The sequence below is a fragment of the Tetrahymena thermophila genome, assembly GCF_000189635.1.
Source record: "Tetrahymena thermophila SB210 genomic scaffold scf_8254688, whole genome shotgun sequence".
Taxonomy (NCBI): Eukaryota; Ciliophora; class Oligohymenophorea; order Hymenostomatida; family Tetrahymenidae; genus Tetrahymena; species Tetrahymena thermophila.
Genome location: NW_002476454.1, coordinates 44,201 through 62,206, shown reverse-complemented (window position 1 = coordinate 62,206; position 18,006 = coordinate 44,201). Strand labels below are relative to the sequence as shown.

Genomic DNA, 18,006 nt, shown 5'->3' with positions numbered 1-18,006 from the left:
TTAAAGGGAATTTAAAATGTATTATACAAACATTTTTTAAAATTTGAATCCTTTTTTAGTATTATAAGTGCTAATCAAAAATGATTAAACTGTAAAAATGAAAAAAAGTTTTCTTAGAAAAGTTTGCAATTACCTATAATAGCTTAATTATCTAATAAGTTAAACTAAATAAAATAAGTAATTTAAATAACCTTATTTTTGAAGGTATTTCAGTAAAATAAGAATAATTTTAAATATTAATAAAAACTAATAATCAATTATTATCAATTTAGTTAGCCAAATAAAAATAAATAAAATATAAATTATCGTTATTATGATAAAGTTAAATTTTATTTATCAGATAATCAAAGAAAAAAGCATTCAAGCTAAAATCTATTAATTTTTTTAAATTTCATTACAAATTCTTACAAAATGCCAAAGATTAACAAAATTGGTAACAAAATATTATAAATAGTATGAGCATAACTAATAAAACATTTTTTTTATTCTTTGAATTTGATTGAATAAAATAAGTGAATAAAAAGGATAGATACTAAAGAGTTATCCTATATTATTTTTAAATTTTTTTGATGAAAAGCAAAAAAAAAGTTGAAGAAAATAAAAATATGTAATTGCGCTAAAAGAATTCTAAAATCGGCTTTAATATTTTTGTTATAAATTTTGAAAGTTGGTTAAAGATATCATTTAAAGGGAATTCTTTAAAATATATTATACAAAACATTTCAAAATTTGCTTCCTTTTTTAGTATTACAAGAGCTAATTAAAAATGAATTAAACTGTAAGAATGAAAAAAAAAGTGTTCTGAGAAAAGTTTGCAATTAATTATAATAGCTTAACTGTCTAATAAGTTAAATTAAATAAAATTAGTAATTTATAATACCTTATTTTTGAATATATTTTAGAATAATTTTAAATTTTTAAAGTTGATCAAAATGGAATGAAAATTAGATTAAATTGATTATTTGGTTTATAATACTTTATTTATTATTAATAACTGTAATCAAAACTAAAATTTATTCATTAATCTATTAATCTAAAGGAATTTAATGTTGGAGAAAAATAAAAAATTTACTTTTCAGTAATCAAATTAAAATTTGTAATTTAGCATTTACTTTACATCAAAAAATTTAAAATTAAGAAAGTGAAGAAAATTATAATTTTGTTGCAAAAAATAAAAGTATAACACACAACTTAAAATATTTTAATTTTAAAAAAAAGGGCGAGGGTCTGATGAGACGTATGACCTCAGATGGAGGTGAGATGAGTTGAGGCATTGATTTTTTAATGAAATCTAATTTTATTAGATTTGAGAGTGAGCTAATACTGTGCAAACAATCAAATTTTAATTGAGATTTTCTTGAGTTATTAATTTATCAATATTTATGTGTCATTTAGCAAATGATTTACAAAAGAAATTTAATTAGTGAAATGACGCTTCTTTCAAAATTGCAATTCAATAAAAAAGTTGCTCCATTCAAATTAGATGGAAATATCATTGGTAAAGATAAAAAAATAATTATTTGGAAATAGCCATTTCAAAAAGCAGCTTTACCCTCAGTGTACCTTCAAAAGGAAAAGACTTTTCTAAAATGGATACGCAAGAGTCCCTGTAGCAGGTTTACGTTGAGAAGGGTGGAGTGATAACGGCATCTCACAATTATGAGTAGTGCATAACACAGCTTAGAAGCCTCTAACTACTGTGCATATAAGTGCCCTCAGCATACGGCTGATGAGGAAGCGAAATGGTATGACAATGTAGATGGCCTGATCTTTTAGTACAGAAGATGCAAATAATCCTAATCCATTAAGACTAACAGCATTTTTTAATGTAGTAAGCTACTGTTTTTGATTCTTTATCGATGTGTGTTTGTCTGCTTCTTATGGAATATGAGCATCAGAGAAGCACAGAGTTTCTCTGTGCCAAGTGAATCTGCAGCTAAGCGAATCAAATGAAGCTCTACTCAGATCGAAATGCAGAAAACATCATCGAAGTTGACGAGTCCCATTTCACGTCCGAGGCATGACACTCAAAGCTAGATCTTTGTGATGATCGAAAGTAGGACAGGCTCTTTTCGCTGCATAACAGTTGGTAACGACCTCACAGTTGAGAATTTACTTCCAAAACTTGAGATTTATATTGCAACAGACGATGAAAATAGGAATATTGTTAAACCGATAGTGCTGCATTCTACTCATTCATCGATGAATGAAGCTATGAGAGAGGAGAGTAGTCAATCATTAGGTAGGTATTGGGAAGGGAAAATAGACCATGAATTACATTGAGTCTCTCTGGGGCTGGTTGAAGAGCTAAGGTGGATTAATTTAAGGCTAAAATTTCACTAGAGTTGATTAGGTGCAGCATGCAGTAAATAAAGTATTCTGGAGAGTCTAGAATCGATACTGCCACCTTGAGGTACTTAGAGGTCAAAAATGGGAGAGGGGTTTGGACAAAATCGACATTTTTAACAATTTACAAGTCATTTTTTGAAATAGTCCTCAATAGCCGATGAGAGCCAATAAAATTTGAATATGTTTTTTTTTCTTTTCTTATTTTATTTAATGAAACATTCATTAATTTATATAAATAAATTATAAATACTATTTATTATTTTATTGATAATTTATTTTTAAATTGATTGCTTGTTTATTTTTTTAATTTAAAATAAAATAAAATTTAATTTTATGTTTTTTTATGTTAAAATCACTTAAAAAACTAATCTTCAACAAGTTCATCATTTTTTGTTTGTTATTATTCATTTTATTAACTCTCATCACTATTATCCATTAATTAGCTATTTTAATTTTTTGTTTATTATAAATGTTATAAAAAATTATCTATAAAATAAAAATTACTATTTCATTAGAATTAAAGAATAAAGCCCATTTAATATTTGATTCGTCTTAAGTTTCTAAATCTTCTGATGGAAGAATTTATTCAATTGCTATCTAAACCTTTTTATCAAATCCTTCCTGTTAAATTAATTCTTATAGTTCATCTTATATGTCTGAAGTTTAATTGTCTGAATTTAATAAAAGATTTTAAATGTATTCAGTAATTTTTTACTTGTAAAGCGATTGATTTGATATTTTTGGTTAACAAGATGATTTTCACTTCCATCAAGATTATCAGTATATCCACAAAATTTAAATGATTTTTATTCCTAATCATCAAACTATTCAAGGGCTCAATAATCCATTTAACCATATATATACTTTTGGACTTTTAATTTTAATTATAATTAATTTATTAATAAATAAATGAAATCTGTTGAGCGAGAAGGAAGCAAAAATTTTTGAATTCTGTATTTTTTAAAGAACTCATCAATTTACAACAAACTTTAAATTAACCATGCAATAAAACTATTTATTGAGATTTTTGAATCTTCAATATTTGTTATTTTGGAACAAAATAAATGTAATTGACATCAGATTTACACCATATATTTAAATTTTTTGTAATCAAGCATTTTTTATTATAAGAATTCTTTAATATACTTTATAAATTTGATTTAAATATAAATATTGGTGGTAAACTCTCCTAAACTAGATAATCTTATTAAAATAGTTACTACTTTTATATTTTTTCATTATGTGTTTAGTTTGTATGTTTTTCTTACCACAAAACTTTAAAGTAGACTTTTCCTGACATATCGAATATGATAGGAACTATATCTATGTTAACAAAAATCGGTTGTTTTTATCTTTTATTCTTTCTAACCTATTGTTTTTAACAGATTCTAAAAAAATTATTAATTTTTTCTAATGTTTTATTAGTTAAATTTGCTATTGAATGAGTTGATTGCCTATATGAGATTCACCATCTCATTTTAAACCTCATGAACCATCAATTTGATGCAACAAATGTATCTTCAGGTTTTTTATTTAGCTTTTAAAATAATAAAAAAGCTTTATTACAAGTATCTTTTTGAGTTATCTATTTCTTCTTTGCTCTTTAATCAATTTACCACCTGAGTAATTAGAGTTCCATTAAAATAAATTTTGGTAATTTATTACAACTTTTCTATAATTTAAAATTTCATTTACTCTCTCTTTCTTCTTATGATAGTAATTAAATATAATTTCATGAAATTTAATAGAAAATTTATGAAAAAATAGAGTTTATCTAATAAATTATAAAAGTTAATGATCAAGGTTTTACGGTATATTATGAGAATAATACCACAATATCCAAAAGCTTAATTATTATAAATGCAGAGATTCTTAAATGTTAATTTATTAATTATATCTTTCTTAAGAATAAATTACCAGTCATTGTGAGTTTTTAGCTAATTTCTGAAAAAAAATTTTGTTTTTGCAAATTAGAAAATTTTAATTTATTTAGTCATTTCAATAAATTAAATAAGAACTCTTAAAAATTATTTTTTTATAAATTTAAAGATAAAATAATAAAAAAACTTATCTAAGTTTCGAACCTTAATAAACAAAAAAATAAATAAATTAATCAAAGATTTAATTTTTTAAGAAGAAATCTAAATTTTAAATCAAGCATTTAATTTTTAGAGCTAAACATTTTTTTTCATTCATTTTATATTTTAAAAAATAAATTAATTCAAGATTAAATGTTTGATTAAAAATTTTTAATTTTTCTCTTCTACCAGGTTCGAAACCTACTTCAAAACCTTTTTTTTATTTCTTTTAATTTTTTTTTATTTTATTAAATAACATTTATTGTTCTACTAAATGTATATTTATAACTCAAGAAATATTAACTGGAGAATATAGTTATATCATTCAGTAAATTCTATTTAAACTTTAATTAAATAAAAAGAATATATGATTAATAAAAATAAAAAAAATTTTAAGTATTTTAGATATTGTGTCTAAATTAACAAAAGTATTCTAACTTATTTTAAAAAAGAGCTAAAAAACATGAGAACATATATAAGACTAAACAATTATATAATTTTTATAATTTCTAAGTAACAAATTTGTTTTAATCAATTTTATGTTTCTTTATCGATATTGCCAAATGATTTTGTATTCATTTTATATTTATTGATGCTAAATCTTTATCGTTATTACCTGTTTGAATGTTTTTTAAATAGCAATGCGGTTGGACTATTTAAAGAATTCGAAGAATTATTCTATTAAATTGAGAATAACTACTTTGGTGATTTAATATTGATACTGATAGGCTAATCTATTTTTGAATCTAATGCTTTGTTTGCACTTGAATCTATTAATTTCTAAAAATTTTCAATTTAGATTTTGGTTAAATCTCCGTTTTAAATAGATCTTCTTAATTTTGACCAACTATAAAAATAAATATTTTTAAAGTAAATTAAAGTTGTTAAATTATTTAATAATAAATTTACTTGTTAAATACTTTGAAAGGATCATATTCTTAATTAAAAAGTAAATTGTATAGTAAAAAATTCTTTTTATACAAGTACTTTTTAGCCCATTATTAGTTATTTACTAATTTGTTTGATACACATTAAAATATCTTAAGAAAGCACTTACTTTTTAAAAAGAAATACTAATTTCTTCTAAAAATTACACCAATAAAACTTATTGCTAATTATCCTATTTTAATTTAAATAATTAATGCTTAAATATTAAAGAAGAAAGGAAAATTAACTTACCAAACATCATTATTAATAATACAACCAAAGTAACTGAAAAAATAAAACTAAGATACATTTTATCATCATTCAACTATTCAAACAAAGCAACCCAAAATATTAAGAGAACATAAGTGGCTGATTTAGACTCTAACTTGTTTATTTTACGATCTTAATATGGCTTAAAGAGTATTATAGAAGCGCAGTAGATTGATTATACAAATATAACTGTAGTCAACTAAATTTAAGGTTAACTATTGTAGTAGGTTGACAAAAATAAGATTAAAACCTTATACCATGTTTTGATAAACTCCCACCACCATCTGTTTCTTTTAAAGCCTTAGAAGAAATAACCATACCTTCTTATAACATTTGTTGAAGTATTGTTGAACATTTTAGAATGGTTTCTACATAATACATATAACATAGTTATAGGATAGATAATTATGACTGTTACTAAAATAGGAAGTATTAAAAATACTATGTAGAATTTATGCTCAGTATTATAACATTCTTAGTCCATCTAACTTTTCATGTAGTATGTATCTCCAAACTTTTCACAAATAATAATTTCTAATGCAGCCTAGTAAATATTCTATGAAGCAATATAACTGAATACAATTATAGTACTAATTGCCATGTTAGCATTATTAAATTTAGTTTAAGTATAATAGTATTGATTTGGCATAAAATATTATACTCCAATAAAAATTAAGTTAATAGAAATATAAATTAGTAGCAAAAAGACACATGGAAGCACAATTGAGATGTATATAAATCTCAAGTATTGGATTGGTATGTTGGAATTTAACTAACTCAAGCTACAGTCTATTGAATATAAAAACACCAATATTGGTTATGAAGTCGTTTGAGGAAAGGTAAATAAGCTCTAGAATAATCCAGGGAATGTAAAACCAATACTAGATTTCAAAGCCGAGATTACATAAAATTAATTTATAAAGATCTTTGATATTACTGTAGATTAAAGTATAAACTATGATACTCCCATTTAGAGAATATTAAGTGAGGATATAATACGAATTTGACACATTTTACAATTGCTGTTTTAAGATTCTATAATTAAAAAAACTAGATAGAGTACTATTCCTAAGAGTAATAATATTTATTTAAATGAATTATTTTAAATTGAAGAGCATAAAGAGCATTCAATGCTTTTCTTACCTAATTCACTAACTTTTCCATATTTATTACCCCATACTTACCCATAATCATCACATGATGAGCATAAAACCCCTGTGTATCCCTCTTAACAGTACCCTTTTGTTGAGTCTCCATTACAAGGGTTTGAAAGCTAATCGCATTAGTATATATCATCAGAATTGTTACTTTATCTCCTATATTTTTAAATAGAAATCCTTAAATATTAAACATTAAATTTTGAATAAATTAATTACCAGTAATTTTCCCTTAACACAATTTGGTTTAGCTCACAAAAACTAGCTTTTTAATTGTCACAACTTTTACATTAAATTTCATCTCCTATTTATGGATAAATGAGAGAATAGGTTCCATTTAAACATTAAACGCACTCTTACAATTAACAGTCTTAGCATACTGAATTATAGTACTCACCTACTTAACAACTTCTAAAATATATTGAAATATCTATATTATCCACACTAATAAATTGATTAGTACTATTTAGAGTCTTCATTCCATTGAGTGAAAGCTATATAGTAGCATTTTTAGATGGAACTCCTGTAATTTTAAAATTATTCATAAAGCATCCTATTTTTTGAGGTGAGTAATAAGCATAATCAACTAAAGTTGCACCTTCTATTTTCACAATTTGATCTTATAAAAATGTACTGCTTTGTTAAATATTTATCCTACAATTATATGAGCTTATTTCTTAAAATAACTCTTAACTTATTTAACTAACCAAAGCTATTTGTTAAACATTGAAATAATTAGAAATAAAAATTAAAAAAAAAAAATTCATTACTTTGATTTTATAAATCTATTTGTTTGACTTAATTTTTAAATTCATCCAAAAATTAAATAGTCAAGTCAAAGTTACTTTACCCACTTCTAAAATTTTTAAAGGTAATATTTGGGTAATTTTTAATATCAACATCGAAATCTTTACTTGGTAAAATAGAAGCAAATTAAGGATAACTTGCAATCTAATCACCGAAGATAATAGCTTTATTAGATTTGCACTAATTCTAACAAAATGTTTTACAAGAATCTCTTGAAGAATTACCTTTATCAATTAAAAACTAAGGCTTTAAATCAAAATACCTTATAACTCCTCCTATTCCGGCTGTGTTACTTATGAAGTTTGATTTAGAAATTATTATATCTGAACCATAAAGTAAAATAACTCCTCCGCTCCTATTTTCATATTTTTAATCAAAAATTGTAGATATAAAATTATAAAAAAGTTAGTCAAAATATTAACGAATTCAAAAATTATTTTTTAGAATTTATTTTTTTAATGGAAATAAAATACTTTAATTTCTCATAAATCAGCAATTCTTTCTATATTAAATTTTATTATTTGCTGTAATGGTTTCAAATTTATTGTATTAGTATTGCCATATAATAGTTATGTTTACCGTTTTTAACAATTTTAATGTAAGAAGAATTAGTATTTTGAAATTTAAATTTATTTATTGATAATAGTAATTTTTTGAGTAATTAAAGTAAAATGAAAAATAAATACCCTAAAGCTTAGCTATTTTAAAAAATAGAGCTCAAAATATAAGAGTTATTTCCATTAGATTGGGTTATATACAAAACTCCTCCATCATTAAAAGCTTTACAATATTATGAGCTGAAGTTGGAGATTTAAAATTAGGTAGCTTAATTAATAAATGCAAATCCTCCACTCTCACCAGATTAGCTATTTTGAGTATTTATTTTATATAATATCAAGCTTCCATTTTCAAAATAAATACTTCCCCCATTTTTTGATTTAGAATTTAAAAACTAGGAATCATTTATTTTTAAATTAGAGTATGTAGAATATATTGATCCTCCTTGTTTTAAACCTTAGTCGCTGTCAAAAAAAGAACCTTCAATTAATAGCTCACTTTATGATGAAAATATCGAGCCACCTTAATTAGCTAAGTTATTTTTAAAAGTTGAGTTTTTTATAATAACTAATGATTTTTAGTCTATGTTGACAATTGAATTCAATTGATTTAATCCACTTGATTTATTGTTCAAGAGCTTTAAGTTTAAAATTTAGAGGATTGACTGAGTAATCATTAAAGCCTAAACTGCATCGTTATTTGTTATTTCTGTATTTTGTAGAGTACCTTAATTTTAATTTTATATAACAGCCAAATTATAGAACCCTTAATTTAAATTAACAACACATTTATCAAGATTAAAATCGCTAATTGTTTTTATTGAGACAATAATATTTTGATTAGTAAAATCACTATTTTAGGTGATGTAAAAATCAGTGATCTTCAATGTCTGACTTATAATTTCTAGTGCATTATACTACTGTATATCATTAAATGTATTATTGCTTAAAGTTATATTCTAAATTTAGATGTAATCATCATTTATTTACTAATTAATTTCAAAAAATTTTTTTTCTAAATTTAAGCTTTTTTTATATTAAAGGAACATCAAGTTTTAATTATTTGTAAACTGAGTGTTATTAAGCTATAGATTTTAAATTAGGTAACTTTTTATTAATGGCAAAGATACACCACTATTAGCATTGATATTCATATCTGAAAAAGAAATGTTAAAGTAATTAGAAATAAAAATAGGAGCAACATATTAAGAGTCTGAAATGTAATTAAATTGACATTTTGTAATATTTATCTAATCAATGTTTATTGAAGCTTATTACACATCTATGTCATCTTGGAAATAGAAGAGGGTGGTTTGATTAAATATTGATTAAAATACATTTATTTATTAAAGTGTTATTTACTTTACTCCTGTAATATTAAATAGATTTATTAAATTTGTACTATTTAAAATTAATCCAGATATAGTTAGTTACTAGAAGAAGACATTATTGATAGAGCTTATTTAGAAACTAAATAACTTTTAATTTCCTACTAATTAAACATTAATCATTTCAAATGTTTATATTTCTTGAATTAAAAATTGGATATAGTCGTTTTAAGAAGTTGCTGGTTATATTTATAAGTTATTTAAAGATACAAGATTATATCCTGAAAACGAAGTAAATAGGTCTTCACTGGCAATTATTTTGTATTGTGTTGTGTTATTCTTTGAAATAATGTTCACTTGTGAGTGATTTGAGAACTAAAAAGGAGGAAAAGGTGGTAAAATTGTTTATCCTTCAATCAATACATTAAAGATAAGTTATTAAATAGGAAAGTAGTTATATATTTTTTGATAAATACTTTCAATAGATTATAATACCTAAGCAAATTAGTCTGAAGTAATATCCTCTTGGCAGATTGACTAGCCAAATATAGGAAGTTATATTTAAGCTATTTAAAATCCAGAGTATAAAATAAGCTATGCATAAATATTTTCTTATGTGTCAAATATCTAATAATCTGCTACTTTTCCAAGCATCTAGAAGTTTGATGAATAAATACCTAACAAAGTTATTGTTTAGTTGAGTCTATTAATTCTATAGGTCTATATTTGATAAGTGTATGCATCAATAAAATAATCTTTATTGATGAAAATTATTTTGTTGTTGATTGGGGTAAATACGGGGTTTGTAGGATTTTAAAGAAGGGTAGATGTAAATCTTCCATAAGATACTAATTTTAAAGTTGAAAATTTATTAATTTGATAAATTCCTAGACAACTTTAGATAATATAATCAAGGTCTAAGTTTATATCAAGTTTATAAGAATATCCGATACAGGGACTAGTAACTTAGCTGATTAGAGTCAAATCATAAGGATTGAATAAATTTAATGAAAAATCTTGTATTCTTTTAATAAATACCTAATATAAAATTTTTTTAATTTGTTATTTTCATAAGAAAATTTGTAAAAATAAAATTGAAATAACTAAAATTAGATTAATTAAGTCTATAAGTAGATAAAACTATGTTAAAATTTATGAAATTACAAATTTAATTTAATTTATTTTAAAAGTTTTTTTTATATAAAAAAAATAAAAATAATGGCAGATTTTTACATAACCATTGGAGTATTATAGTATATGAGCGTGAGAGCTTATTCCAGATAGCAAAAGTGTTTATTATTTTAAAATAACAAGCTCCTAAGATAATACCATTTAAGCTATTTACCCATTCAAAGATGAAGCTATTAAAATATAGCTTTCAGATTACTCTATAAATAAGCTATTTACTATTGCTTCACTGAGGAGTTATAAATTAAATATTTAGTTGAATTGCAACTATAATGAAGAAAGATTAAGAGTATACCCAATGACCTATCCTTAAGTTGTAGTTACAAAAAAAGTTTTAAGTGGTACAATAGCTTTAAGTTCTATAATAGAAGAGTTTTTATCAATCTAAATTTATTAAAATACTATATATTCATTCACATCTAAAATTGTTATCTAATTCACATTTGAACAAATCAAATATCCTTGTATTTGGGTATTTCTGTAACATTTTTGTTTTTAGACATTAATTATAGATAATGTATTTATATCAAAAAATACTGTTTATTCACGAGTAAGTAAAGCAGCAATTGAAGTTTAACCTTCGATAAGGATGAATTCACTTTAGACATCTATATATAAGTCTGCAACATAAAATCCATATCTTAATAGCTTAGACTTATAATCCCAAAGCTAAACAACATTGCCTTCTTGATAGAATATTATTCCTGATTATGTTTAAAGAGTTGATGTCACACCTATAAATTTAACAAATATTTTAATAAAATATCATAAAAAATATTAATATAATAAAGAATTTAAATAATGATAAAAAACTACATAATTGATTACTTTAAAATTTATTAAAAATTAAATTACTAAATTTACTTTTTAGGAAAAAAATTGTATTAATAAATTTGAATATTACCTACATATGAATAAGAGAAAGTGTAAGCATTTGATTACATGAATTAAATAAGATTATAATAGCCAATTGTATTAGAACCTAAACTTCCAAATATTAACATGTTGTGCTTTGAATCAAAATAAAGATTATTTATTTAAGAATTAGTCACTTGCATTTATCTAACAAGGATTAATTATGGATATGTTAATACATAAATAAAGCCATTAAAATCTGATACAAAAACATAATTATTATCCTTGTCAAGAAAGCCATCATACAGTGGATTTTAAAGTTATATCTCATACCTAATTAATTTTATTAAAGTTTATAAATAATTTACACAAGATATTATTACATTATATTAGGATATTCCACATTCTTATAATTCCAAGTTTTTACATATCTATCTTTGCTGGTAATTATAAAAAAAATAAATATTGAAACTTAAATAAATAAACATAAGTAACTTACCTTATAGTTGTTAGAATTAAATTTTATTCATCAATTAGACCTTAATATATCCAGTTCTAATGAGCGCTTATATAACCTAAATATATGCAGTTATAATCATAAATTCTAACGCTTCCATTGTGCTAATATATTAAAAAATTTTATTACTTTAAATCTTCATTAATTAAGGCTCAAAGAAATAAACACCCAAATTTGAAAATTTTTAGAGCACCCAAAAATTCAAGTTTAAAACGAATTTTAAGTGGTGCTTATAAATGAGGATTTATAGTTTATAATAATTCTTTAAAATAATTTACATCCCATAGTATTTGTAATTTGTTTGTATGATCAAAGTTCCCAAATAATCCTGCAATCCAGCACCTGTGATTTAAGGTGTAATAATCTATAGATCTTGACCACCAAGCCCACTAAATAAATTTATTTTAAATTTAATATTTAAAAATTTGTTTATATTGTTAAATTAATTAAAAAATATTTATTAATTTGAGTAAGTATAAAAAAAATAATTATTCTTTTTTATTTTCTAATTTTAAAATTGGTTTATAGGTATAGATTTTTAAAGAATCAAATTAAATCATAAAAATTTTACCCCAAGAAACATGATAAGCTAAGCTTAAGGATTAAAAGCTATACCTGTAATTCTATCAACGTATTCTATCTGATCAAGGACTTAAATTAATTAAAAATTTTTGGATAAATCCCAAACAACTATAGTTCCAGGTGAAAAGCAACCTACAAAAAGTCTATTTAAATATTCATCATAGAAAAAGTTATTTATTTTGACACATTAAGAGACGTTATGGTTCAACATGCCAATCTGCTTATAAGTATCAAGCTCATATACAATTACTTAGTTGGAGGTTAGATTTGCGAATCCAACAAACAAGTAATTTTGAGATGGTATGGAATATATTATATAAGAATTAGTTAAATCAATGCTAGTTGGCGAGCTTGAAATATATTCCTATTTTATTTAATTATACAGCTATATTTAGCTTGATAGCATTAGAGTCAAACCATTTTTTACATCTATATAATAGCTATTTAATTTATTTGGGCTAACTATTTAACTAATTAAGCAATTATCTGTCACTGTTCTTGTAAACATCTATTAATTTTATAACAATATCTTTATCAAATACATTTTTTTTTTAAATTTAAAAAAATAATTTGAAATTTTTTAATTCACAATTTTTTAAATAAAACTATTAACTCTTTTTTGAATTTAAATTTAATTTAATTTAAAATTGTTTTACTATGTGAATAATAAAATTTAAAAAAAAAATTAGTGCAAATAAAAAAATACCTAAAGAAGCTTTTAAATAAAATAAAAATCTATGTTAAAAATTTATTACGTATAAATCTGACTTTAGGACAAGGGTGTTATATTTTGAGTCTAAATATTTAACATCAGCCTAATACCCATTATTGAATAAACTTTGAATTGCATTATTTATATAGTTATATAAAAGGACTTATCCATCATTATATGCAACTATAACTAATTATTTGTCTGCAAAAATGTCAACTGTTTGTATTGTATTAGAGTATATTTATATTTAATTAAGAGTATTTGCAGTACCAATGTCTACAACAATAATTTTTGAATTGCTTAATACTGCTATTAGCAAGCCTTTAGGTCCATCAAAAGCGTAAAATAACACTAATTAATCATTTAGATTCAATATTTATTCTTTATAATTCTAATAATTCATAAAACGAAGCTGATTTCCTTTATTTAAAACAAGTGTTTGCTTTTCATCTACTAAAGATATCTGTAAAGGTTATCCTACATTGTAGTTTAGAATATTGATTAAATTAAAGGTATTACTATCTTATTGGTATATCTTTTTTAAAAAAAAAAATAATCTTAATTTTCAAATAATATACACATTAATATTTAAAATACTAATAATATTGAAATTTAAAAATATTATTTACCAAAATATTCTATTGTTTGATAGAAATTAGAGTTTAAGCATAGCTAAGATAAAAATATGATATCACCTAATCAGTATTATTTTATAAATTTATTTATTAATTACTATTCCCACTTGAATAATAGTAGTTGAATAAAGATAGATATCCATTAACTCCTATTAAGATTTGTTATTTTTATTCTAACAAAATAATTTCACCATCTATAAATCCATTTTGTTGAAGTACACCGCTAAATATTAGTGAGTGATCTAAACTGCTATCAAGCTTGTATATTACATATTATGTTGTTTGCTTTACAAATCCTATGATAAGCTAATTCTGTTTGTCTTAAATAAGTACAAAATCTTAAAGATTGCTCTATCCAAAAGGATTTATTATATTATCTATTAATATTCCGAATGTATAATCATAGATTAGTATCAAAGTTTAGCCAGTGATCGTATAAGTTTAATATTGTACGAGCTTTACATTTATATTATTTTTTTTAAAATTATTAATGGGTAAATCAAAATATAAAATTTTATTTTTGCACATCAGCAATTAAATTTTTATGGATGCAGTGAAGAAGAATTTAATTCTTGTATATGCTATAAATTAGATTAGTCAAAATAATATTATGATTTTTAAAATTTAGGTTGAAGGTGTTCTTTTCTTATTTTTTAAATTTAAATTTAAATTCTTACTAAAAAAAAGTTTATTTCTTTTTATAATATTATTTTTTTAATTCGTTTCAATAAAACTTTGAATCATTTAAAAAGCATAAATATTGCTTGGTTTTTTGAAATATCTCATATTTAATAAATTTCAAAATATTTTCATTTAATTAATAAATTAAATTATTTTTATATTTTTTTATGAAAAATATAAAATTTGAATAATTTTTCAAAACATTTTATCATTTTCTTTAAGAATTAGGAAATTATTTGTTTTTAAATTATAAACTTATATTTTCTTATTATAGCAAATCTAGGAATTAAATTAATTCTTGGTTTTCACAACAACAAGAAATTAAAATCTAAAAATGCGATTTTGTTAATCCAAAATAGATAATTACAAATTTTAAATAAAATTTCTATATGCAAACTTACTTTGTTGATTGATTTATCAATAAAAAAGGCAGATTAACTGCTAATATAGCCTATTTATTTTTCTAATAAGTTGTCAAACAATGACCAGTACTATATCGTTCCTGCTTTATCAACTTTAATTATTCTAATTTATTTTATTATAAATTAAAAGTTTTTATAGACTGAAAAAATTTACCTATTAAAATCGGAGTCAATTTAAATTTATACAGCTACATCATAAGATGATTAAGCCATTTCAAAGTAGTCCATGAAGTAAATAAATTTAGAAGTCTTGAGATCTAAAGTAGAAACAGATTATTCTTAACACACCACAACTTAATTCTCAACTACAAAAGCTTGCATCCATTTAAATGTTGTTACCTTCAGCGCTTAATTTTTAAATAAAAGAGGACTTTTCTCATCTAATGAGTATACAAATATGTATTTTTTAGAAACAGCTGATATTTGGTTTTTTTGATTGATAGATCCAAAAGTAAAATCAATTGCAGAATCTACTGAAGTTTAGTTTGCATCTCTTTGATCACAATAAATTTTTTAGAAATCTGCTTAATATACTAAGATATTTTATTTGATTGACCATACCTAAAATAAATTCGACTCTCCTATTATTATGACAAAGTCTTCTTCTTAGCTTACCAATACCTATATTGAAACTGAAGGAAAAGTATTCTAAAACTGTAGAACTGAATTTTTATATGAAGACACATAGAAAGACCCATTTTATGAAGCATAAGATATAGAAATTTAATTTTTGGTTGTGTAAATTGATTAAAAATTAAGAAATTTTTCTATTTAAAATAGCTTTTAAAAAAGTTAGCTATTAACATCAAATGCGTATAGACCACCTTATGAATCAATAAGCAAAAATCTTCTGTTTGCCTTATCGCTCACACACTGAATTATTTATGTTTAATTGAGCTAAATTGTAGTTATTTTTGAATCAGAAATGGTTGAAGAAGAATAATCAATGATAAACAGCTATTTTTAATAGTAAAGAAAGAATAAATTAAAATAAAAAGTAAAAAAAAAATACATTTGATGTGTCCCAGGTCACAACTATTAATTCTTCAGAATTCAAACATGATTAAGGATTGACTTAAATTTAGGAAGGAATTTAAAGAGTATTCAGTTTTGATCCATTTCCTGAGTTCCATCCAATAATTCTTCCCTAAGCATCTAGGGTATGAATCACAGAGACTTATAGGTTTTATCTATCATCTTTATCAATTTGATAGAATTGAACATCTTCTGAGTATTCGATGGTTGTGTACCTAATATTTTTACGGAAATTAAAAATGCCAACAGTGAAAGGATAGTAGACAACTGCAGCAATATCTTGAAAATCTTGCTGAGGATCTGATTTCAAAAGTATCATAGTTTTTACTTATGTCCAGTAGCTTTAGGATCCTGCTATCCAAAAAGGACATCCTATTGCCTTAACTAAAGTTAATTAAGAGAAAAGAAGGCAAAACTTTAATCTTAATAAGAATTTTATCTTAACCGAAATCATTGTTATTCAATTTTTTTAATTTTTATTATTTATAGCAAACATTAAAAGTTAAACCCAAGAGAGTTAATTTAAATATCAGTTATTTGAAAAATACAATATGCAATATTTAAAACAAATAATAAAAAATCCCCTAAAAAAAGAAAAGGCAATTAAGGAAAAATCAAATGAAGATAACAATTGAAATTTATTTAAATTTTTTGATTATGTTAATTAAATGTGATTTGATTGAGCAATAAAAACTCACGACCAACTATTATTAATTCAGCAAAATTAAAATCAACAAAATATAAATTATAATCATTACGATAAACTAAATTTTATTCATTAAATAATTAATTAAAGTAAAAAACTTTTAAGCTAATATCTATTTAAAAAATGTAATATATTTAACTAATCCCTTTTAAATGTTAAAGATTAATAAAATTGAATACTAAAAATCATAAATACTATGGATGTTAATAAAATATTTTCTTATACTATTTATTTCACCGAATATAATAAATGAGTAAAAAGGATATAAGCTAAAGAATTATATTTTTATCCTGAAAAGCATATACAAAGTTGAAGAAAATGAAAATATGTAATTACACTAAAAGGAATTTACAATTAGCTTGAATATTTTGCACTAAAATATTGAAATTCAATGAATGATATTATTTAAATGGTATTTTAAAATATATTATACTAAAATTTTAATTTTGTATGCTTTTTTAGTATCGCAAAAGCTAGTTAAAAATGAATTAAACATAAAATTGAAAAGAAAGAAGTATAATTAGAAAAATTTACAATTAATTATAAAAGCTTAACCACAAATTAAGGTAAACTAAATAAAATTATTAATTTAAATAACCTTAATTTCTAAGTTACCGCATTAAAATAAGAATAATTTTAAATATTTTAAATAATTTTAAAGCTAATCAAAATTGAATGGAAATTAATTTAAATTAATAAAAAATTACGTTTGTAGCATAATACAATATTTATTATTAATAATTGCATGTTTTCAAATAGCTTTTATTCAAAACTAATATTTATTTATTAATCAAAATGAGTTTTGATGTGGGGGAAGAAAAAAATTTACTTTTAAGTATATAAATCACAATTTTAGATTTACTTTTTTCCTCAAAAAATTTAAAAATCAAGAAAGTGAAGAAAGCTTAAATTTTGTTGTAATAAATAAAAGTATGACTGACACACAATTTAAAATATTTCACTTAAAAAAAAAATATCAATAAAAATTATACTTATAATTGTATTTTTGATAAAATCTTCACTTTTGTTCAAAGGAATATTATGAAATAAAGTAGAATAATACTGGTGCGATTTTTAAAATAGAAAATTTTTTAATCTTAAATAATAATAGATGTTTACATTTTAAATTGTTTGTTTAGCTAAAGAAAAGAAAAAATCTTTAGTTAATAATTAATTGATTATAACAAAAGAATTAGGAAT

At 22.5% G+C, this 18,006-nt stretch overlaps 3 protein-coding genes across 3 annotated transcripts; 1 reads left to right on the top strand and 2 right to left on the bottom strand. All coding sequences in view use genetic code 6, as the record gives it.

Annotated features, from left to right (window-relative positions):
• Nucleotides 1–1,971: 1,971 nt before the first annotated feature.
• Nucleotides 1,972–2,283, top strand: TTHERM_00297070 (hypothetical protein; the record flags this gene model as incomplete). Its single annotated transcript, XM_001013240.2, has 1 exon — nucleotides 1,972–2,283. One exon carries the CDS (start codon nucleotides 1,972–1,974, stop codon nucleotides 2,281–2,283), a length of 312 nt encoding a protein of 103 aa, XP_001013240.2.
• Nucleotides 2,284–2,701: 418 nt separating this feature from the next.
• On the bottom strand, nucleotides 2,702–2,996 carry TTHERM_000297069 (hypothetical protein; the record flags this gene model as incomplete). Its single annotated transcript, XM_012796879.1, has 2 exons — nucleotides 2,702–2,792; nucleotides 2,854–2,996. The coding sequence occupies 2 exons, from the start codon at nucleotides 2,994–2,996 to the stop codon at nucleotides 2,702–2,704; spliced, it is 234 nt and encodes a 77-aa protein (XP_012652333.1).
• Nucleotides 2,997–4,958: 1,962 nt separating this feature from the next.
• TTHERM_00297090 (transmembrane protein, putative) lies at nucleotides 4,959–16,554 on the bottom strand (the record flags this gene model as incomplete). The annotated part of the gene is made up of 17 exons (XM_001013242.2): nucleotides 4,959–5,274; nucleotides 5,337–5,547; nucleotides 5,607–6,940; nucleotides 7,001–7,493; nucleotides 7,552–7,943; nucleotides 8,275–10,511; nucleotides 10,707–11,395; nucleotides 11,566–11,849; nucleotides 11,900–11,956; nucleotides 12,016–12,137; nucleotides 12,312–12,422; nucleotides 12,605–13,123; nucleotides 13,371–13,862; nucleotides 13,957–14,418; nucleotides 15,045–15,168; nucleotides 15,220–16,022; nucleotides 16,078–16,554. 17 exons carry the CDS (start codon nucleotides 16,552–16,554, stop codon nucleotides 4,959–4,961), a joined length of 9,123 nt encoding a protein of 3,040 aa, XP_001013242.2.
• Nucleotides 16,555–18,006: the final 1,452 nt, after the last annotated feature.